At 43.8% G+C, this 24491-nt stretch overlaps 1 protein-coding gene across 3 annotated transcripts in view; it reads left to right on the top strand.

Moving 5' to 3' along the window:
• The window catches only part of BACH2 (BTB domain and CNC homolog 2), a 190106-nt gene extending 166680 nt beyond the window's left edge, over positions 1–23426 (top strand). For all 3 annotated transcript variants that reach the window (XM_061460282.1, XM_061460281.1, XM_061460283.1), the window contains 3 exons: positions 573–2117; positions 10395–10601; positions 16462–23426. In XM_061460282.1, the coding sequence (XP_061316266.1) occupies positions 573–2117; positions 10395–10601; positions 16462–16941 (2232 nt within the window). In that variant the 3' untranslated portion in view covers positions 16942–23426. The remainder of the gene's footprint in view (positions 1–572; positions 2118–10394; positions 10602–16461) is intronic.
• Positions 23427–24491: the final 1065 nt, after the last annotated feature.

The raw sequence follows: 24491 nt of genomic DNA on the forward strand, positions 1-24491 counted from the left end.
TGTCCTAGAAATACTTGTTACTCTTTCCTACAAAGAAAATGGTGGAAAATTAAGTACTGGGCTGAGACTCAGAGTAATTTGCATCACTTGAACTATGTATATGGATTTCTTTCATGTTAGCTGTACCTTAGACTCACTAAAATCAGGAACTGTATGAGAATAATCTCCACAGGATGGAAAAAAGAACTGTGGAGCCAGTACTTAACCTATTTCTTTTCCATCAAAAAGAATCAATAAAAAAAAAGGAATCAAAATTGAATTGTTATTTTTGTAGAAGTGCCCATCACAGTTAAAATAAGATCCACCCAAGAATTATCAGTGTCCACACCAGTCTATTTTTTTCCAGCCTTTCGTTAGAGAAGAGGCTTAGTTCATAGGTCCTCAAGATATTTAGGAAAAACAGTGTTCAGCTCAACCTGTAATGGTTCACAGGAGCAACATAAAGAGAGCAGTGCTGGTTACTGGATGTAGCATCATTGCTGGCGTGATAGAGTAACTATATGATGAAGGACCTGGGATGGTAGCAAGAGCTGATAGTAACGCTGTCAATCTCCCCTTCTGTTTTTTTGCAGGTCACTGTCAGGGGATTTGGTCCATTGTTACAGTTTGCTTACACTGCTAAGCTGTTACTCAGCAGAGAAAACATCCAAGAGGTCATCCACTGCGCTGAATTCCTGCGCATGCACAACCTGGAGGACTCCTGCTTCAGCTTCCTTCAGACGCAGCTGCTGAACAATGAAGATGGCCTGTTCCTGTGCAAAAAAGATACCACCTGTCAGCGCATGCACGATGAGGAGAACTCGGATGGAGATGAGGAGGAGACGATGGAATCGGAGACATCAAAAATATCTTGCCCCAGAGAGAGGATGCACCAAGAGCCCTTCAATTTTGAAACCACTGTTGCTGGAGCAGACAAAGGCGAAGGGATGCTGTCTGACTCTGACATGCTGAGGGACAGCAAGGACAATTTGGATAAAGATGCAGTAACACGGTACCCCAGATACAAGAAATACCAGCTTGCTTGTACCAAGAATGTCTACAACACATCACACATCAGTACCTCAGGTTTTGCAAGCACATTCAGTGAAGAGAGCTCTGGAAATGGCCTCAAATCAGGACTTGCTATGGGGCAGATAAAAAGCGAGCCTCAGAATGAAGAGAATGATGAAGAAAGCATCACACTTTGCCTGTCTGGAGATGAACCTGACATCAGGGATAAAGAAGGGGATGTTGAAATGGACAGGAAACAGCCAAGCCCCACTTGCGTTGACAGGCCGAAAAGTGGGTCCTCCTCTTCTTGCTTGCGGTCTTTCTTCAACAGAACAAAAAGCATAGATTTGGTTGGCTTCCCCAGTACTTCCCAACAGCACTTTGGCAGGAGTCCAGCATGCCCTTTTGAAAAAGGGACATCTCAGGGTGACCACAAAACTGATTACATCCCTTTCACAGGGAACTATGGACAGTCCCATGCCATGCAGAAGGATGCTTCCAACTTCACAGTGGGATCGCCACTCAGGGGGCCCGGCTTTGAAACTCTCTGTAAGCAAGAAGGGGAACTGGACAGGAGGAGTGTTATATTCTCTTCAAACGCTTGTGACCAAGTAAACACTTCGGTGCATTCATATTCTGGTGTGAGCAGCTTGGACAAAGACCTCACTGAGACTGTGCCAAAGGGCCTGTGGGCTGGCAGTAGCCAGTCTCTCCCCAGCTCTCAGACCTATTCGCACAGCGGACTGACAGCTGATCACTTGCCGGGAAGGATGCGGCCGAACACCAGCTGTCCGGTGCCAATTAAAGTTTGCCCTCGCTCTCCTCCTTTGGAAACCAGAACCAGGACATCCAGCTCATGCTCTTCCTACTCATATGCAGAGGACGGCAGCGGCGGCTCCCCCTGCAGCCTGCGTCTTTGCGAGCTCTCCTCTTCCCCTTGCTCCCAAGGCCCCCGATTCCTGGCACCTGAGCACCAGGAGCCCGGTGTGGTGGGGGACGGATTGTACAACCCAGTCCGAGCCCAGATTAAATGTGAGCCATCCTATGGAACAAACTCCAGCGATGAGTCTGGGTCATTCTCAGAAGCAGACAGTGAATCATGTCCTGTGCAAGACAGAGGGCATGAGGTAGGGATTTAAGATAAGTACATATATTGCAGTCATTGTGACCCAGTTAATTGCCCCTTGATCCTTTCAAATGACTCGGCATTTCTCCAGCACTTTCTTTGTTTATAGGAGCAAAGAGTAACTCCTGTTTATTCCCTCGTCAGCTTAGTGTGCATGGTTGACTTCACGTAAATAGGTCTGCTTGACCACAGAGGTGTTTGGCAATTGTCAGAATTTGGGTATGGGACAATGGCAAACTGCTGAATGATGAAAGTGCATCGATGTGCTTAGGAGCCTGCTAGAAGTGTCCTGTCCTCCTCCCTCCTTCACCCACTCCCAGGGCACAAAGCACTGTTCTTCATCCTTCATTTGCAGAGGTGATTCCAGCTCCGCTGTTATTGCTGCTGGTATGTCTTAGCAACCTCACACTATGCCTTCACTGACACCAACGGCCGAGCAGCCTGCTCCAAATTGCCCCTGCTTCATACTGCTAACAGCCCAAGTAGAGGAGGCAGGCAGAGTGGAAGGAGATAGAGGTGTGAGGTTTCTTGGAACAGTTGCATAGCTGCCCACTCTCAGCTGTGGTAATGGTATTCAAGTAGTCTTCCCTTTGTGTGTGTGTGTGTCTTGCATGTGCAGGTGATGGGTTCTGCCTCTGTTAAGTGACAGCTGAGATAGTGTTTCATGCCCGTGGCCCCACTTTGTTTGGTGGTGAACTTTAGCAGCCATTGCATAAAGGTTTTCAAAGACAAATTATCCTTTAATTTCCAGGACTGCTAGAGAATGGCAGGGGAATTGTCTGGGGCTGAAGAGCAAGCTGTGAGTTCCCATGCAGATCTCCTGTGAGAAAAAGAGGGCCTGCTCTAAAACTAGAGATGGCCCAGGTGGAGATGCTGAAGTGATGGAATAAACTGTCTGTATGAAGTCCCTAGTTTGAGGAAAGCCTTAAATGATGGAGATGTGTTGTGGAGTCCAGAAACTGAAAAACAGACTGGATGTTTTCATAGAGTTTCATCAGGAAACTGCATGACCTGAGAGCATCTGGGTGAAATCACATATCCTGCTGAAATTCTCCACTGAGAGTTTGTGCTTCAGCATGGGGAGCAGTGAGTGCATGTTTGGGAAGTTCACGTGCACTGAGCACCTGGTTTAGAACCAGCCTTAGTGATGGGCTAGGCACGAGAAGAGTAAAGTTTATTTTATCCCTCAATCCTTATTACAGCTACATTCCAGATAGAAGTGGGTGGTTCCTTTAGAGTCACAGAATACCAGGTTGGAGGGACCTCAAGGATCATCTGGTTCAACCCTTCTTGGCAGAAGTTGCTTGCTTAACTGTAAGGAAGGTTTGGGGAGCCTCAAGTGTGTTAATCTCTGTCACGCTGCGCTGGTGGTTTTGAGAGGACAGTTCTTGTTTGGCCCCATATCCTGAACTAGGGACAGTGCAGAGTGGAGAGGAGTCTCCTTGGGAGCCTGCCTGTGATACTGTGTTTAGGACCTCACTTGGAAGCCCTGTGGCAGAACCGCTCTGATCATACCAAGGTTATTTGGTGACATCCTGCTTTTACAAGAGGTGGAAGGGAGCAGGGAGTGGGACTGGGGGGAGCATCGAATCTCCAGCCACATGTGCTGCTTGCTCAGCAAGGGCTAATGCACAGCATGAGGCAGCAAAGAGGGTGGGAGGTTAGCCTTTTGGGTTTTGATGATTAATTAGCTGTCGTAATTGGCTAATTGTGTGGAGATGCTGCAGCAGAAACAAACCCGTAAGAGTCAAATGAGAAGGTTATAGGGGACTGCTGGTGGTTTCCTAAAATAAGTATGTGAATGTGTGCAGGAGACCTTGGATGACAGGAGGGACAAGAGAAGCAAATGGGTAGGAGGCCAGCTGGGTGTGCAACTGGCAGGCAGATGTGTGTTTCTCTGGGGCAGAGCTAAGAAAGGGTTTGCTGCACTCCTGCTTTTGCTGCTGGTTTCCTCCTGGGAAGGTTTTCTGCACTGTGCTGAGCAAGGTTTCTCCCTGGGACTGCTGATAAGGTGCTTTTATTTTCCTTTTTTCTTTTTTTTTCCCCCTTTTTTTTAATTTTCCCCAGGGCATTTTAAACAGGACTGCCAGGCATTAAAAATGTGAGGAAATTAAAGCTCCACAAAGTTGCACTGCACAACCCTGAACAAGCCAAGGGTAAACAGATCACACTGGTGCTTCAGTGCAGATTTTGTCAGAAAAATTAATTTGTAAAGGTTGTTACCAATACAAGGAAGGACTTTACAGCCTCATTAAACAATGCTGTATTTGTACAGCAACTTGGGGGGTGTACCCTACAATCCTGCAAGATCCTCTGCTGTGGAAGCTGCAGTGAAGGATATGTTAAACCCGGCAGTAGAAAATAGTAGCAGGAAGGTTTGGTGTAAGTTGCTTTACCTACTTTTAGCAGTTTGGCTGCCATTAAAACAGCAGGAGAGGCTCACAGCAGTCTGAAAGGAACTGCTTTCTGTCCTTCACCTGCATGCAAGCTGCAGGGGAATCTTTCTCCATTCCAGAAATTGGTCATTTTGCCCATGCTTTCCTAATGACTTCCCAGATGGGTCCTTTGCCCCCTGCCGTATCAGATCACACAGTGTTTGCTGGGCTGCTTAAAAAAAGCACTGATAAGATAGCTTGGGGCAACACACAGGTGCTCACCCCTCCAGAGGTGGTCACACAGGCTCTTCTGCTGTAGGTGGGCTTTCATTTGGGTGATAGAAATAAGCTTGATGGACTCTGACCCTCAGTTATCTCATGGGGCTGCTCAGTTCCCCACAAATTTGGACCTTGCTGGTCTTGACTTGGCTCCCAGAATGCTGTTGGTCCCAGAATTAGTGTCACAAAACATCATTTGCCAGTGTTATCAATTGTGTGTGAAGTAGGTGAAAGGTTTCTTCTCTCTGCTTTTTTTGGACTGTCTGCTTTCCTGCAGGTGGATGCTGTTCAGGAGCATATGCCTGAGTTGTTTGGTGCCAAAAGTGGGGTGCTAGGGCTTGACATGAGTGCCATGTGGGTAAAGATGACCCTGCTCTATGACCAGCCTCCCTGTCCCACTGGGGTCAGAGGAGGTGACAGTCCCCATGACACCACTGGTAAATCCTTTATTGGATGTCTTTGCCTTTCATTTTCCTTCCTGTTAAGGAATACCCAGAATCTTCTGAGATTTCCCTTTCTTAAAGCTTTGTGATAGAAGCAGCAAGTGCAGTGAGGGGTATCCCCCTCTTACAGAGTTGCAGGAATGGGGCTGTTACTTGAGCTGCTGGGACTTTGCAGAAATATTTAACAGTTTGTGTTGCTCTTTTCACCCAGCTCCCTCAGGCCTCCACAGGTTGTTAAAAATCAATTATTGGGATATAATAGTAGAGAGAAGACTTATGCTCAGTGCTTGCAGGCAAGTTCTGACAATCCTGCTTAAAATAGCAACAACAAGACAATAAGCCCTGAAATAATGAATTGCTGAGAAGGAAGTAGTCTGTCAATCTGTTAACCTACTTAGGAACAGAAACTTCAGCACTACCTACCTTTCTTGATACTTCTTTTCTTCAGCAAATATCTGTTTTTTTCTACTAGAAAACTTGTAAAAAATATTGTACTACAAAACCAGATAAAAAGAAATCATCTCAGTCTAATTCAATGAGTGAGTTTTCTTAGGGAAAGAATAAACAAGGGTAGGAGGAGGTGAGAGGTGGAGTTTTCCAAGAACTATTATTATCTAGAGAATTGCATTCAATGTGTCTTTCATTTGTATTTCAAAAGAATTTCCCGCCTGGGTTAGTGACTCACTTTTCAAAGGGAATTTTCATAAAGGCAAAGCTAGTGCAATTGGACCATTGAGGATATTGTAAGGAAATAACCTTCAGTGAGAGCCCAGATCCCTCCATGCTAAGTGACAGGCAGCCACCCTTTCTCTGTTCATCTGATGATGCTTAATGAAGTACGAGAAGTCAGAGGCCCATTAAAGGGGGTAAACCAAAGTTGCTCTACCAAAAATCTACTGGAGCTGTCCTGAGTTACCTAAGCTGAGTCTTCTTTGCTGCTTAATATTTCTGCCTAATGAAGACTATTATGTAGAAAGGGCATAGAAACATAAAATGGTTAGGGTTGGAAAGGACCTGGGGATCATCTAGTTCCAACCCCCCTGCCATGGGCAGGACATCTCACACTAGACCATGTAAAATTCATGTTACAGTGTTAACTTGCTTTTGTATGTAGTTCCTCCCCAGAATTTGGTGATCAGTCACCCCAGCTTTCCTCATCTTACTGGGTTTACAGATCTGAAAATGAGAAAGTTACTCTCCAATTCTTCTCTGATGGAGATCCCCTAACCGGGATCCTCAGTGACATCAGCAGAGCACTGGGAAATTTGTGTTTGGCAACATCTGGTTAAACAGAGTCTTGTCAAACATCGTTCTTGCAAGTTTAACTTCATGGCAGTTTTGTTTTCTTTCCCCTCTTCAATAGGAGTTGTCCCCATGCTGGTAGCAGAGAATTACTGGATTACAACACTGAGAGTTCTCCATTACAAGCTTGACATTTCAGGAAGGTCCTTTTAAACACTGTATTAGTTTATTGCAGCCTACATCAGTTCTGTTAAGCCCTAAGCTTTAAGTTAAGACCTTGCTGGAGCTCTTTGAGGACTCTCCAGTTCTTGATTTTTTTTCTGCAGAAGCAGATTGGAGTGCCACCCTCCTATGCCCAGTACATAGTAACTTTTTCTTATGCTCAGCACGCGTATCCTTTTAGTTGCTGTGATATTAAACCGAACTTGGGAAGTTCCTTATCTTTAATAGCACTTGCCAGCTTGAGGAAGATGTTGAAATTTAGATACAAATAAAGAATGAAAAGCTAATGTTACTCATAAAATAAGGAAGTTCTCAACGCTTGACATTTGTATTTTGATGTGAGGGAATACGGAGTCTTGGTCCTTCCCTTTGTTCCATAGAAAAGGAGAGGGGGAGAGTGGTAGCAGCAGTAACTAGTACAGTATGTGAGTGGCACAGCAGTAACTGGTGTATGATCCAAGCTGAGAACCTTGAAGTAATTAATTGGTTGTATATGGGCCTTTCATGTGCTGAGTCAATGGCTGTCCCCATCTGTCTAGATTGCTGCTGTTACTTAGCCACTTAGCCACGTAGCAGTGACATTTACACTGGCATCCCAAGCTAATACAGGGGAGAGGAAATGCCATGAAATCATCACCAGGTTTTCGTTTGCCACCAGTGTGGGTTGGCTGTCCTCCCAGGTGTGCATTAGCCAGAGCCAGGAGCAGTAGAGGCCGCAAGCAGGGGCAGAAAGTGCCAGTTTATTTGTTTTGTGGTGGAAACAGAGCTGCTGCTGCAGGGAAAGAGTAGTTGTGCTGATAGGGAAGATCTGAGAGCCCTGTGAGGTTAGCTCTGGCTGGAGTAACTCCTGGAAGGAGAGGGGATCCAGTTTATATTTGTAGTTTGAAATAATCCAAACCAAAGAGTAGACAGTCATTTCCTGTATAAAATTCATAGTTATTAAAAGGAAAATTTTACAAGAAAACATACTTGATGGGGGTTTCTTACACATATTGGAAAAGTTTGACTGTCCTTTTTCAGACACCACAGGTAAGACTTACCTCACCTACTTTAGATACTGTAAGATGCAGCATCTTCTCTAAGCCTCATGCCTGCTCCTTCTGCAGCCAGGAGGAGGGAGAAGCAGTGCGGGATGCATTGCCATCTGAAGGCATCTCTGTCCTCGATGCCAGCTAGTGAAACCGTTATTTCAGACAGTTCTGAGTGGGTCAGATGAATCCCACCCATGCCACAGTGATTGGCTCTTACAAATTGACTTACCACTCTGTTAGGATAACCGCCAGCTTAGAGCCTTGCCCTGTGCCGACATAGAACACCATTAGCCTCTCATGGCAGCAGTATTCTGGTGCAGTTATTCACTGTGTCTGTGCCAAAGGCTTGGTGGTTGGGTTTTTTTTCAGTTGACAGCAGATTTTGGAGAGGGAGACCGGCAGTAAAAATGCTGTGAATGGTGAAGAAAATGAGTCTGACTTGCTTCCACTCTCCCTTTCATGATTTTAATCCTGCACAGTGCTGCTTATGACAGGAGTGGGATTATGCTGGGTTTACTGATAGCAGTCTCTGGCCTGCTGTGTAGATGGGTTTATTTTCAATCCTTTTTTTTTTTTTTTTTTTAATTGTTTCTATTTATTTTCTCATTTCCTTTAACAAGTTCTACCTGACAGATAGAAATTGCTTCCCTTTCATTCCTATTCCAGCTGCAAGCACATCTCCTCCTTGCAAATGAATATGTTTTGAAAGGAGAGGGAGGAAGAAATAAAAGTTAACATCACTTTCTGCATTTGACTTAAGAAAATAAGGAAAAACCGGGAAAGTGCAAGGACTTTTTTTGCAGTGAAACTGTGGTGTCTTTCATTTTCAGACCATGGTTGAAGCTTGAGAGAAAAGCAGATGACACCAAGTTTATGTTGATCGTCCAAAGGCTAGGGAGGGGAAAGCAAACAGGTTTCATGTCATTAGTTAGCAGTCTGTAAACAAGGTAGTCCACAATACCATGCCTAAGGTCAGCCTTTGTGTGTACAAGCAGGACTTTGGGGGGAATGGGACAGTTTGGTGTTTCTTGCTAGTTTCAATTGGCATGTCAGGTAGTGTATTACAATGTGGTGCCTGGATACATAGGGCAGAGGGACAAGGTTCAAGGCATGAAACCATCTGAAAGGATGCACTGAATTTCATGTGGCCCAGACTTTGAGGTGCATGGAGCAGTGATAGAAGAGTGCAAGAAAACACAAGGTCATGAGTAAGGCAAGGAGCTGGATATAGGCAGGTCCAAGTCCCCAGCAAGGGTCTATGACTGTGCCAGAGGCCACTGCTGTTTGTGTACGTGTCCTCAGCAAACTGTTCTGCATAAACAAACTCAGCTCTTCAGTGAAAATAACTTATTTCTAATCTATGCTGTTATTTTCTTTATCTCCAGATAGTTAAAGTGCATTATTTAAAGACAATAACCATGTTTTAAATAGAAAAAGTAAACCTTTTCAACCTGTATCTTTTGCTTGGCTGGAGCAATTTAAGTTGTATTTTCTTTGGTAGCCTGCATGCGGAATAGTCTTGTTTGAGAGATCGGATTGTACTAATCTGGACAGAAATGTAAATATTTACTGCCATCTTTTGGGCAGTGTGGGTATGACTCAGAAAAAGAAGGGGTCATGCTCAGCTGTCATCTCCTTCAGCCTTGTCAATTGATTCTTATTTGACCACCAAACACAGCAGTCCACTGAGGAACATTTTTTGGATGTGAAGCAGGGTTTGTAGGGAGAGGTGCTCACTTTGACTGGAGCAAGCTGGTAGGTCTGGGAAGAAAGCTAACAGAAGTCTTTGAGTGCATCCACCATTCTCCAGGTTTTGAGTCAGTATGTGTTCATTGCTCCAAGCTGTCAGGAGTTTTGTGTTTTGCTTTGCTTTAATGCATCATCAGTAAGAGTTGGAGAGGTGGTTGGAATTGCTGAGGCCAGAACCTAGAGCTACTGTTGCAAGGTGTAGGTTAAAACTGGATGGCAGTTCATGGCCCAGAGAAGAATGGTTTACTGCAAGTAACTGAAGTTTTAGACCGTTTGGGCTTTTTTCAGGAAATGCGAGTTGGGTGCTCGTCAATCTACAAAAATACCAGAATGTCAGCAAGCATTGGTTTAGCTCAAAATGAGCATGGATAAATTATGTCACACTCCTCTGACTCTTTCTTCTTACACGGTGTACTGCTCAGTTGAAATGTTGATTAGATGACCTTTCCTAACTGCAGTATGGTATTTTTCATCCATTTGAGGTGTCAGGTTGCATTTTTAACCTCACACCTACTCAAAGTTGCAGTCCTGCAGGCCATGCAGAGACAGGTTTCCAGGTGTGGTAATAGCTTGTTCATTGAAATTAGTTTGAAATTAATAGCAGTGAGGTACCTCACTGTTTTCAAAAGCTTGCATCTCTTAGCGGACAGAACCTTCTTTTAATGCAAGGAAATCTGTTAGAGCTTTTTAGAACGATGATATTTTTACCTGGGACTCATCTGTATTGCTGATTTCAGTACAGTTATATCTGATCCTTACCAGCTGGATCTCTTCAATGTGCCACAAGGGAGTGTTAAAAACCTGCTTAATGTAAAACTTTGTGTGTTGTTTATTTAGGGCTCGGCAGCATAGGTACTTACCCTTCCGCTCACTGTTGTTCTGCTCGCATTCAGCAATCAAAATAATACTCTTCCCTCTTGTTTTCTATTTGGTTTAGGTGAAACTTCCTTTTCCTGTTGATCAAATCACAGATCTTCCAAGGAATGATTTCCAGATGATGATAAAGATGCACAAGCTAACCTCAGAGCAGCTAGAGTTCATCCACGATGTCCGCCGGCGCAGCAAGAACCGAATTGCAGCTCAGCGCTGCCGCAAGAGGAAACTGGACTGTATTCAAAACCTAGAATGTGAAATCCGCAAGTTGGTGAGTTGTGTGCTCTTGCTGTGTCTCCACTCACCCTCATGATGCAGCTTGCATGGCACTCAATTCCTGTCCAGCGTTTAGTGGGTTCAGTCAGTTTTTACATGAGTAAGTGGAGCCACTAGTATGAAAAATTAATATACAAAAATATATTGGTATGTGTGTATATACTGTTTATGGGAAACACAGTGGAATGAGGCCTAGATATCTCTTTATTCTGATACCTCAAGAATAAATTGTCGAATGAGTTGGAAGAGGAGGGAAACGTGTATCACAGCTCCCTTCTTGCAGTTTAACTTACTCCCAGTACTTACAGTGCCTCCACAATGGCATTTCCTCATCCAAGCCCCATCTCCATGCCTAAATACCATAACAATCTGTTCATCATGGATTTGTGGAGTGCTCAAAAAAGATAGGTATGAAGAGAACTTCAGAGATTGTCTGGTCCAAACAGTGGTGTGGTGGGACCAGATTCATCTCTGCATAGAGATTTTCTTTCTCTTTTGTGTGCTAGAAGGCAGGTCAGTGTTTCCAGGATATTTCTGCGCACTGTGTCTTTAATTCAGTTCTTTTTATTTACTGAGCAAATGGCAGAAATGGAAAGGGAACTCAAAAGCCAGGAATGTGAATATCCAGACAAGTGGGCATCCGTTAGTGTATGTCAGTGGGATGGCAAGGGTATGTTCCTCCTTGCTCCTGCTGTCTTTTCCCTTCTAATGCTCTTGGTATGGCATGGACTGAAACTCACACACCCCCCCCCCCCATAATTCAAGGACCATCTAACACAAAAGGCCTATTCCCACTCCACATTACAGTGGCGTTCATGTCCTCTGTACTTGGTTCAGGTGGCAGCTGCTGGTTGGCCCCAGCCTTCACTGATGTTTGTCTCTCACAGTAGTCTACTGTGGAAAGGAGAGCAAAGCATGCTCTGCTCACTGGCCAGAGCACATCAGGGGACAGGTCTCCTGTGTGCCAAGGTGTCAATGGACAGTGCTACCACATTCTAATCTGGAGTGAGTTGACTGGAGCAAGGCTAAGTGTTTGCTCAGGAAATTCCCCTCTCTTTCAGTAATGAACACCTCAGGTGTGGTTTGGGTGGCTACACAGAGATGTCTACAATATAGACACTTGTAGTGCAGCTACTTGTCCTAGTTTCCTTTATAGCCAGTGAAATGACAAGTTTTTTTAGTCTCATCCAGTGCTGCAGGGGCGGTGACATAGAGCCCAGAACTGCCTGTTCCTCTCCACTGCTAAATAAGATCACCTGGAGAGCCATGTCACATGTAGACATCTTAGCTATAGGAGCCTAATCCGATAAAACTCCCTTCTTTGTGACCATGCCCCTGTGGTCTGAGAGTCCTGCTCCTCTTCCCCTGTCATCCCTTGCCCATTGAGAGAGCAAGATGGTACACAACAAAAAAAAAAGGCTCGAGAGAAGGGTCATGGGGAAAGAAATGTCTACATGGGTGTCACTCAGCAGGAGAGATGCAACACTGGAACTTCAACATGGGTTAGAACCTCCTCATCTGTTTGAAAGCCCTAAAAGCTTTCTGAAATGTCACAAAAAAAAAAAAAAAATGTAATAGCCCCAGTTCAGCTGCTGTGAGAAATGTGGGTGTGCAGCATGCAGAACTGTATAGTTCACTTGCATTACGAAGCACAGATTTAGGAGTCTAGCATTAGACCTGGCCTCCAAGGATTTGAGTGATAAATTCATTCATTCACATAGATGAAACAAAAGGAGTTTAAATTGATTTCCTTATTGATATCTCTGTGTACCCATCTTCTGTTAAAATTAAAGGTTATTTGGAGTCTTTGACTTAAATATCTCTGTGCACATTTAAAACATGCTCTGTTGTAGGTTGAACATGGTGGGTCTTGGGAGCTAGGTACTTCTTGTTCTTGTCATCATACTGGCCTTTACTGTAGGCTTTGTCGTGCTTCATTCTCTGCACAAGCTGTAGCAAATGTTGCATGAAGGAGGCATCTGTTGGAAGAAGCTGAGTTACAATCACCTCACAAATGGCAGAAAGCCGCATGACTTTGGGTTACTCACTTACTGCCTCTGCCTATCTGCATCATCTCTGTAACAGGGATGTGACACTGGCCCCATAAACTGGTTGAGAGGCTTAAATCATCAAGGCTTGTGAAGCCTTTAGATACCATACTGCTGAAGTCCTGGGGAAAAGAAAGCAGAGGTTAATATCAAAGCATTGTTCGGAGTAGTGCTCCCCTGATGCAAAACAAACAAAACATCAAAGGTAAACAAAATAGTGAGCAACTGTTAATCCAACACTGTGGATTATGCTCCTGCACCCAGCATAATCCATAGTGCATGTGGGCTGAGTTAGAGATTCTGCAGGGTGAAAGAGCGACTCCTCATCCAGGCTGTCAGAAGCAGATCCAGTACTGGCTGATCTGGTGATGGGGATGTCTCTTGTTCTTCAGTGCAGAGCACCGCTCTTAAGGGCTGGGCTAGCAGCAAGGTAGCCTTTACCTGAGAATTAATTTGGGTTCTTTGGCTTTATGCAGTCCTCTGACTTTACTGTTATTGTCTAGCATATTCAACCCTGTGTATAGGCAAAAATAATACTTTTAAGTCCCCTTCTCTCCCCTGCACACACACACATCTCAGGGAAATGAATGAAAAGTGTATGAGTGACCCTGTGGTCCTGATCCCTGCTGAATTTCAGGAATCAAAACCCCTTTGAGGTGCAGAATTCTTCAAAAGAAATGTAAATTTAGCAAGCTGGACTTGAGGATGTAGCAATATGTAGTGAGTGAGACAACTGGGGAAGGTACCTGCTGGACCCGTTTGTGAACAGAGAGGGACTCTGTGATGTGGTGCTCGGAGGCTATCTTGGCCACAGCAGTCACAAAATGATGAAGACTTTTTGATTCTAGGAGAAGTAAGGAGAGGGATCAGCAGAACTGCTACCTTGGACTTCCAGAGGGCAGATTTTGACCTGTTTAGGAGGTCCGAGCAGACCAGAGGTTAGCAAATATGATGCCCATCTACAAGAAGGGCCTGAAGGAGGATCCAGGGAACTGCAGGTCTGTCAGTCTGGCCTCAGTGCCAGGGAAGATTATGAACAAATCACCTTGAGTGCTATCACATGTCACACACATGATAACCAGGTGATCTGGCCCAGTCAGCATGAGTTCATGAAAGGCAGGTCCTGCTTTGACCAACCTGATCACCTTCTTTGACAAGGTGATCTGAGCAGTGGAAGAGGAAAATGCTGTAAATGTCGCCTACCAAGACTTTAGTAAAGCTTTTGACACTGTTTCCTAGAGCATTCTCCTGGAGAAGCTGGCTACTCATGGCTTGGATGGGTGTACTCTTCCCTGGGTAAAAAAACTGGCAGGGTGGCCAGGCCCAAAGAGGGCTGGTGGATGGAGTTAACTCCAGTTGGTGGCCAGTCACCAGTGGTATTCCCCAGGGCTCAGTACTGGGGCCAGTTCTGCTTAGTGTCTTTGTAAGTGATCTGGATGGGGGGGATTGAGTGCACCCTCAGTAAGTTTGCAAAGGACACCAAGTTGGGTAGGAGTGTTGATCTGCTGGAGGGCAGGAAGGCTCTACAGAGGGATCTGGACAGGTTGGATCAATGGGCTGAGGCCAATTGTGTGAGGTTCAACAAGGCAAAGTGTCAGGTCCTGCCTTTGGGCCACAACACCCCCATGCGCACTATAGGCCTGGGGAGGAGTAGCTGGAAAGCTGCCAGGCAGGAAAAGATCTGGAGGTGCTGAGTGACAGCCACTTGTGAGCCAGCTTGTGCCCAGGCAGCCAAGAAGGCCGTTCAACGGCATCCTGGCCTGTATCAGAAATAGTGTGGCCAACAGGACCAGGGAAGGGATTGTACCCCTGTGCTCAGTACTGGTGAGGCTGTACCTCAAACACTGTGTTCAGTTTTGGGCCTCTCACTACAAGAGACATATGCTCCTGTGCTGGAGCAGGTCCAAAGATGAGCAATGAAACTGGTGAAGGGCCTGGAGCACAAGTCTCATGAGGAACAGCTGAGGGAACTGGGGTTGATCAGCCTGGAGAAAAGAAGGCTGAGGGGAGACCTTATTGCTCTCTACAACTACCTGAAAGGAGGTTTTCATGAGGTGGGTGTCAGTCTCTTCTCCCAAGTAACAAGTGATAGGACAAGAGGAAATGGCCTCAAATTGCACCAGGGGAAGTTTAGACTGAATATTAGGAAAAATGCCTTCACCAAAAGGGTTGTCAAGCATTGGAGCAGGCTGCCCACAGAAGTGGTGGAGTCACCATCCCTGTAGGTATTTAAAAGACATGTAGATGTGGCACTGAGGGACATGGTTTATTGGTGGGCTTGACAGTGCTAGATTAATGGTTGGACTTGATCTTAAAGCTCTTTTCCAGCCTAAACTATTCTGTGGTATTCTATGGGAGTTCATTCTGAAAATGGACCTTCATAAAAAAAGACAGTCACGAGATGTGCAAGAGTATAGAGCTACAAAATTAAACTCATGCAATTTTATCGTTGCCTCTCAAGCAGTCCTGCCCTCATTCCATACGCATGCTGTCCAAGCAGGTAGTCTGCTTCAAGATCTATACTTTTCCACTTAGAAGAGCCAGCAGTAAAACTCCACTTGACTTCACACATCATCACTGGAAATTCCTTTGTCATCTTATGTCCACTTTGTGACCAGTGATTTCCAGTCTCCTGAACTGTGTAGTGGTACTGGGGTTTAACGGGTTTTCACTCAGTGGGGTCTTTTTTATGAAAGACCTCTTTCTCCCCCTGCACTTAATTCGTGTAAGTCACCCATCTTGTTGACACAGATGGTTTCACAGCAGACAGTGAGCGTAATGGTCGTATCCTCTGAGCTTGATAGGTTTGGGATTTTTTTGCCTGCTTTCCCTCTTATCCGTCTACCCACTTAAATTTCTTTTTTTCCTTGCAAACTCACAGCATATTCTCTTCCATAATTCATTATCTCAAGATGTACTTGAGCATCTGTTTATTTTTTTATAATTTTTTGCTTTCTTGATAGATTTATCAATATTTTAGCAGTTGGTTCTTTTCATGTGCACTGCTCTCTTTCTCATTCGCACAGCTGTGTGCTTCTGGTGCAGGCTTCAGACCCAGGGCAATACTATCAGCTGTCAACAGCCACCCATAGTTGGATGATCTGAGTTGTGGAGTTTTCACACCTCAGATGCTGAGGCAGCTTGGGTTTAGCAGTGTTACTAGGTGAGGTACACAACTGCGCTGCTTTGGGGGCCAGCTCAGCTCTGGAAATAGCTCCTGTATTCTACAAAATCTCATCTACTCCTTTGAGCTATATACCCGTCTTCCTGGGACAGCAAGTGATGCAGCAGGACCATCCAAATCAGTCTGCACTGAGTCAAAACCAGTTTTTAGAGGTGTAACTCCAGGCTGGGTCTGGCTCTGTGCCTAACCCTCCCAGTCCGCCTCTGCAGGGAGGAGAGCACTCACCAGTGACCTGGCAACATATCCTAACCTCTAGAACTAAGCCCTGTTTTCTTGCTGTTTAGATGGGTAATGGCTTTTCTTCATCAGAATGTTTCTTTCTGAGTGTTTTTTGTATCATCCAATCATCCTTAGTCTAGAGAGAGAACTAACAGTCTCTTGGGAATAACTTGTAACTCTATCCTCTTCCAAGTCAAGTGTTTAACTCTGAAGATGTTTCCGAAGCTGTAGTCCACACAGACCTCATGGTGGTCAAATACCTGATGTCTTTGTGACTTTTCCTTTACCCATCAAACCAACTGTGACATCTTGGTGTTCTTCCCAGGTACTGCTGCATACATGCCTGGAGTGTGCAGCTGGTGGATGGTCCTTCCTCAACCTAAGATACGTTCTTTCTTTTTCAGGTGTGTGAGAAAGAGAAATTGCTCTCAGAAAGGAACCAACTGAAAGCAAGCATGGGAGAATTGTTAGACAACTTCTCTTGTCTGTCCCAAGAAGTGTGTAGAGATATGCAGAGCCCAGAACAGATCCAAGCTCTCCACCGATACTGCCCCGTTCTCAGACCCATGGATCTACAGCCAGCGACCACCATCAGCCCCTCCCCAGCTGGTGTGGAGCAGAGCCTGGTGACCTCCCAGTGCATTGGGGAAAGCATGCAGTGCTGCTCAGAGCAAGGCTCGGTGCAACTGGGAGCACCCTGGCTGCCCAACAACATCTCGGAGAATTGTTCTGCCAGCGGGGGGCTGGATGGAGCTGACACAGGTACTTACCCTGAGAGAGAGCTTCCAGCAGAGCAGAGCAGCCAGACGGTCACGGTAGACTTCTGTCAGGAAATGACTGATAAATGTACAACAGATGAACAACCTAGGAAAGATTACACCTAGTGACTTGTAACGTTACACCTGGTCAGGTGTTCTTCAGTCAGCCAGTGGCAGTGTTCATTTGTTGTCTAGAAGAACGTATTTGGTGCACACTACAGTGGTCTTAGCAGCAATACTGTTTTTAAGTATTCCCTCCTCTCTACAAGCAGGAGTTCTCTTCACAATGGTGCTATCCCTTGCTCAGGCAGGGAACGAAGCAGTGGCGACACTGTTTTTGTATGTTGATTTCAATCTTAACAGGGATGGACATAACACCTCTGAGGACCCAACCGCAGCTTTTTTCTCAGTGGCCCATGTCACAAAACCCTAACTCAGGAATTTCCTCTGAATGTTCAATTTTTCATTGAAGACAGCTTCTTTACACATCAAAGTTTTATAGCTAAACTGTACATATTATATATAATATATATAAAATATATATATCCATATGCAAAAGTCCCTGCATGCCTCAATTTTTCTCATCCTACAAACTGGAAGCTTTTGTTTCTATTGTATAAACAAGTTCCAACATTCCTTTTTGTCTTCGATGCTAGAACTAGTTTGGTAACTTGTTACATGATAATTTTTTCCTCCGTTCGCAGTTCAGCAATATCATTCAATTTGTACTTATTTATAAAATTTTAATGTTGGAAACTTATTTGAGATTTTATTATAGACAGTTTTTTTGGCACAGCCATTTTGTGCCACTTGAGCAATGTGGAGTTATTTTATTTTCCTGCAGATACTGTACAGTAATGGTCAACTTTGCCACTTGCACTGAGTTTCTGGTCAAACCTCTTTTCATAAATGAAGTCGTGACTTCAGTATAACTTGAGTATATGGTTTTCTTTGCTTTATGGCTTAAAGAAAATAGGAAAGTTTTAGCTAATAGACAAACACTCAGGAGCTCATTATGTAGTCAAAACAGTCTTGCCAAATACTGAATTCACTATACAATTTGTAAAGAGAATCTGCTTGAATTATTTTTATATTCAGACTTCTTTCTGTTTCACAAACCAAGTTTAAGTGCTGTTAATGATGCTTTTGGAATCTAATAGGGGAAGGTATATTTCGCTCTTTAGAGAAAAAAGTATTTGACAACTGGATCAGTTCATCATACGTTCCACGAAGTAAAGCAAAAAGAGATCACATCAATACACTTGGAGGGGGCTTTTTCTCCAGCCCCGCTCTACATCCTTTACTCATGGAAGCAACTGCTGCTCCGGCTAGTCCCCAGAGCCTCACCTCAGCTGTCCTCAAATGTTACCTGTTTTGCTCACCAGACCCGAGCTGCAGAGGTGGGTCTGGTGAAGTCATTAATCCTGCCTGGGTAGGCATAGTTGCAGGACCAGACCCTTAGTTGTTGACTTTGGTTTCCTTTCAGAAGTCAAATTAGCACTGTCTCCTCCAAGAGCAAAACACACATCTGCCAGCACCTGATTTGGTCACTTCCCCATCAAACTCTTGTTTTCCAGGATCCTCTCGTCCTGCAGCATTGCCCTCAGCACAAACCGCAGCTAAAAGAGTGCTGTCTTGAAGGAGACTACTCAGTGAATTGGCTTAGTTGTAACTGTATTGGATTTGTATCTTAAGCAATGTTGACTCATGTTATGACTGTATGAGACAGCAGCTTTCCAAGCATAACATCTGTATGTACAGTGTAGACAGAGAAACATCTTCCTAATGCTTTTTTAATAATTATTCTTATTATTCTAAGTGTACTGAGTTTTTAATTTGTGATTCTTTGCCTTACGTGTGCCAGGTTGCGTGGCTTTATCGACAACAACTGTCATGTGCTTTACTGGCTGATATTGTTTGTTCTCGCTGAAAAAAAAATGACCAGCTGTTCACACCTATTAAAAACAAAACAAGTGTGGGGAAGCAGCTTCTCAGAAGCACTGAAGGATAATGTGGTCTTCTGTGCTAACGTTTACACTAGAGGTGTGCGCTGGTGGTTTTTTGCGGCACTGAGTAGATCAGCATCTTGACCTTGGAGGAGGAATCAGCTCCCTCTCTCCACTTCTTCCATCTTCAGACTGTGCTCATGGACCGTCGCCCACTTGACACAAAGTCTTGCTTTTATCCTCTTCACCCAAACTATTGTAGCCAAGCTACCGAGGAGGAAGTGCATATAGCATGTGCCATGTTTGTTGAAAATACATTTTTTCCCCGCATGTACAAAGGAAAACTAGTATATAATGTAGGAAAATATTTATGTTTAAGTATTAATCATTACTGTACAAAATCCTTACCTTTAAATGTTCAAAAATATACAAATGCCATAAACTCCTAGTTCACGCAGTTGAAAAAGGAGGAGGAGTCGTCCTTTCTTTTTAAAAGAGCTTAATCTAAAAATATCTGAACCCCCTCCCAGCCATCTTTTGCAGGTAACTGACTGAGAAGCTCCATGGTGGTACGGGAGGGATTTGATTTTTCCTTTGAATTTGTTGACGTTGCAAAGCAGTTCTGTGCTTCGCAGAGAAGTTTTGTTTCTATGAGACCATGGTGAAAGCTAGAATTTAAAACTAAATGTGAATCACATTATAGAGTCATAGCTACTTGGGGGGCGGGGGGGGGGGGGGGGTTGGGGGTGGGTGGGAGGGAAGGGTCAACTGACACAGTATTTTAAAGATGTTTTTTCTGTTGCCTTTTTTATTTTTAAGTGACCTCCTATATATATGAATAGATAGAATGTTTCATGAGAATAAAACCGAGTTTTAACTTGCTTCCTGACATGAAGACTTACTCTACTAACAACTCATGTGCAACTGGTACTCTTGACCTCATTCCAACGGTTTAAAAAACCCACCCACACAACCCATTGCGCTGCAGCTCTTAGGTTTGACCTGGCTTCGTACTGGTGCTGGGTCTCTTGATTTCCTCTACCTTGGGAACTGATATTTAAAACCACTGCTCAAATAAGTGTCTCTTCCTCAACCTTTCTCTTGTCTCTCTCTCTCTCTTCCCCTCCCCCATGAGCTTTTCTGGATGTTTGATTTCATTCTTTCCCATTAGAAGTGGCTGGTTTTGTGTCATTGCTTCTTATATTTACATGTATCATGGTTTTCAGTGGGTTTTTTCTGGTGGTGGTGGTGGTGGTTGGTTTTTGTTTCTATTTTGTTTTGAGGTTGTTTTGCTATTCTAAACCACACAGCTCTTTAAGCAGTTACTGGGCTAATGTTAAAGGAAAACACTGGGAGAATTAGTTTCAGACTTGGACGTCAGTTCACATACCCAGCCCTTCTTGTCTCATGGGGTCAAAACAAACTGACAACAAGAATACTATTGGAAAGAAAAGCAAACCCAACTGACTGTAGTATTTATGGATTTTAAAAACTTTGGCCAGTGGTCACCATGATCTTAAGTAAGAATCTCCTTGCTTTCATCAAACAGCATCAGTCCTGTTGGGCATTGCTTGGGAATGGCATGGCAAGACCCCATCTCCCCAGTTGGGCACTGCACCACTTTCATGGGTGTATGAGTCCTTGAAACTTTGTCCAGTCTGTATCTAGTCCTCCTTTTCCTTTGCCGTTGCTATACTTGTATTGCCAGGAAACCTCATTTCATTTAAGCTTGTTATGCTTTGTCAGGTGAGTACTACACTATATAATGTGTTTGTTTCTCTGCGTTCTCTGGGGGTGCCTTGAACACAATTAAAGCTCATTGCAAGCTGATTCTGGAACAAAAAGGTAGTGGGGAAAAAAAAGGAAAAAATCTAAAAAAAAAAAAAAAACAAGCAAAACAAAAGCAAAAATGTTGGCTGTGTTATCAGGAGATCCCGATATTTATATCACAGACTTCCTAATGTAATGACTCAGGCGTCAGAGTTTGATGCTGCAGTATAAAACTATTATTTTATATATTGTACAAGTAATTTATTAAATGTCTTTCTAAGGGTATATGCTGTTTTTAAGATGCACTATATTTTTGGATCTAATCCTTGTATTATGTTTTTTTTTTCCCAAGGAAGTAAAATGTGCTGCAAAGGCAAGCCACAGTGATTAGTATGCTAACTGCTGCTTCTCTTTAAAAAGGAGTGGGAACTAGATACATAACTTTGCTAAATGGATTAACTGCTGCCAGAGAAATAATTAATGCTGATAGCGTGGTTGTTAATCTGGAGTCCAACACTTTGTCAAGTCTGTATTCTAAAGAGCGCTTAAATAGAAGTTAAAATGCCTAGAGTTAGATATTTTAACATGTAACTTTATGATTACCTAATAAATAAAACAAATCTGCATGCTGGAATTGCTATAATCCTGTAATAAAATTGAATCTGATCCACTAGGAGAAAGCACGGGGAAGCGTTGCAATCCCAGAATCAGCACCACATCTTCACTTGTGTCTTGTAATCCACCACTGTGGTGTTTAAGAGAGAGAGAGTGGTGGGTTTGCAGAATAGAGACTGTAGGGAATTTTGCAGTGAGACAAAGTGAACGTTTGCCAGGTTTTGAGAAGCTCATGTTTTGCTGCACTTCATGTCCTCTACCATTGCAACAGGGAGCACTGCTTTCACCTTGTTTTTTCTGGTCTGAGATGCATCTGGAGGTGCCTCCAGGTGAATGTTGTAGCCCATGGCTGCAGCATTTTAAGTCTCTCTCTATTTTAGGGCCACCTAGAGAAAGAAGGTTTAGCTCAGTATGAGCAGTGGAGCTGATGGCTTTGCATAAGGAGGGGATCTGCTAAGTATGGAGCAGTTTATTTTTATCGGAAGTGAGGTGAAAGTAAAACTATTAACATAAAGAGCTTATGCTCTCTTTCCTGCTAGAAAATTTCTCAACAGATTTTGACTTCATTTCAGTTTTGTCTCTGCCAACACAGTCCAAGTTAATTTTACATCATATATATAATATGTGTATGTATGTATACATACATCTATAATTCTAGTCAGAGTGTGTGTTTGTGTATTTTCCTGTTTAGAATACATGTATGTATATTTATAATACTCCCCGGAGTATTTCATGACTCAGGCATCAGATCTGATGCTGTAGAATACAATATATGTGTATATGCATATGTTCAAATACTGTGTGTATATTTAAAAGATCTATTGTTGGTGGTCTGTAGAATAATTATTCTCTTTTCTCTAAAAATTTTAATGGCACTACTTGCAAAGTCTAAGTGTACAGTATTTTCCTACACTCCACCCAGATAGGTGTTATTTATATCGAAGTCAAATATTGATATGCATTTTATGGTATTAGGCAGATAACATTGCCATTTTTGCAAAGAAGATCGCTTTTTGGCAGGAAGGAGTGCTAAAAATACCTTTTTATAAGGTTATTACCCCAACCTAACAACTGCTAAAAAGCCTGTTAGATGACTCCTGTTCTTGTACAAATTTTAGTGACTGTGGGCAGAGCCCTTTCCGTAGGCGAAAGTCACTTTGTGGTTCATGCAGTGCCACTGTTGTCCCTTTTGCCTAATTAAGGGCATGCAAAAAGAAACTAGCATCCTAAAATAGAAATGGCAACTGGCAGTGTTTGATTTCATTGATTGCTTAGAAGCAGAGATGGGCCCAGGCTACGAACCCAAGCAACCCCTCCGTTTGGAGGGAGCCGAGTGGGGACTGCAGTGTCCGGCTGGGCTTGTCCCTGCGACCAAAGGAGCCCACCCTCAGGAATGTGGGCAGAGGAGGGAGCAGCTACTCCACACAAGGGGCTGGGGCTGGGATCCCCAGCCCAGGCTGGCGTTACCCTGATTTTGTGATGTACCTGAGAGAAACGTGCATGGTTTCAGTCCTGTTCTCACTACTGCCTTTGCTCTGCCTGAAGCTATCTGGATCCCTCAGACCGGCAGGAATGATACTAAACACTTTGGTGATATTCAGTGCATGGTTTACTCATAGTCCCAAGCATCACCTTTGATTTCAAGGGTGGGGATGCCCTAAGAGTTTGTTCCAGAACCAGTTGGTTACAAGTGCACCTCTTATATATGCCTTACAAACTTCAGAGGCCATATTCAAAACAGGGTTTTATCAGTGTATGCAAGGGGGTGCAACCCCTCTTCTCTTCCTCCCCAGGTCAAACAGTATGGACAGTTTTCACACATATCTACCTGTATAACCCTCTGTACCTCTCATAACTGGTCAATGACTGTAACAGGTTACATCAGGTGTTTTTTCTACATACTTTTTACACAAATTCTATGCGATTAATGTAACTTAATTCAATGCATCATTTTATTGTACTAGTTCTTAAGCTTGTCTTTATTTTTTTTTCTAGGTGACTGTGGTTTCTTGTGATTTTTATTGTATAAATAAATGAGGTGGCTGTTGATGCTTACTCTCTGTTACTAAGAATTTTTACCTTTTTCGAAGAAAGCATTGCTATGAACTAATGAATTTAAAATGTCATTTACTCATTGTAAATACAGTATTGTGCAAAAAAACAAAAATAAAAAAAAACCATCCGACCCTTTTCATTCATTTGAATTGCTAGTGTTAACTGAATTTTGTCTAGACACCATTTCTGTTGATGAAATAAAGACATATCATTATGTATTGTAAATCGACTATTCTTGACTCTGAAGTTGATGTTGCAGTGCTCAGTTAACGCGTGGGTTGGAGATGAGATTTGGGAGGGTAGGTTGGATGCGGTTGATACTGCTCAGTGAATCTCTGGGCTGATGAAGAGGTCTCCACTCATGTGGTCCCATCGCTAATTCACTATTCACCTTTGATCCAGGGATCCAGTCATCTTTGATCTGCTGCAGGAACAGCCAAGGGTATTTCATTGCAAAGATGAAATAAGTTGTTTTGGAAGATCAAAGAAGCTGTATTTGTAGCTAGTGCTTGACTTAAGGCAATTCAGCTAAGTCTTTGTTTTGGTCTTCTAAAGTGCCTCTGTAGATGTTGGGAGGCAAGGGGAGAAGTTGGGTTGTGTTTCCCCTTTACAGAAAACCTGAGAGAAATTGAGGAGTTTCTGCAGAAGCAAAATACAGCTGAAAATCTCTGAGTCTAACCCAAATACGGTAGAGTTCCTCTCTGAAGTGAGAACTTGTGCTATGGACCATTGGCATCACTTACACTGCAAAAGATGCAGAAAAGAAGAAATTGTAACAGCCTTAGGAGCTATTACCACAAGCAGGGTGTGGGCTCTAGCAAGGGGTGTTTGCTCTGTGGGACTCTCAAACACATGGCAGCCACCTCACTCCTTGTGTTGAATGCTACCTGAGAGCCTGCTCAACAGCCTAGCAGGAGGAGAGCTAGGAAGGAGGGGATGGCATGACCACTTGTCCTACCCTGGACAATACACTTGCTGGGGTGCTGCTGTGGGGAGCAGGGAGGAGGCAAGCTGCTAGAGGGAGGTCCTTACTCTTTTTTATCATCAGACAGGAAACGCTAGATCGCATGCCCTGGGCCACCATCCTTCAGGATGTGAATTGTGCGCTCCTCCATCTGCAGCAGGGAAAGTTGCCTGCAATTTTTCAGTTCCAAAACTGAAACATGTAACTTTCCAGAGTCACCCGGTTTTCTGAATCTTCCTGTTGAACGTATATGAAGAAAGCTTCCCACCCCCTCAAATCTGTCAGAAGACGTAGCATCCACCACAGCTACACTTATCCTGGCAGTA

This window comes from Pezoporus flaviventris, unplaced genomic scaffold (assembly GCF_033815535.1).
Source record: "Pezoporus flaviventris isolate CSIRO_AGI_PZ_B2104156 unplaced genomic scaffold, CSIRO_AGI_Pfla_v1 ptg000031l, whole genome shotgun sequence".
Taxonomy (NCBI): Eukaryota; Metazoa; Chordata; class Aves; order Psittaciformes; family Psittacidae; genus Pezoporus; species Pezoporus flaviventris.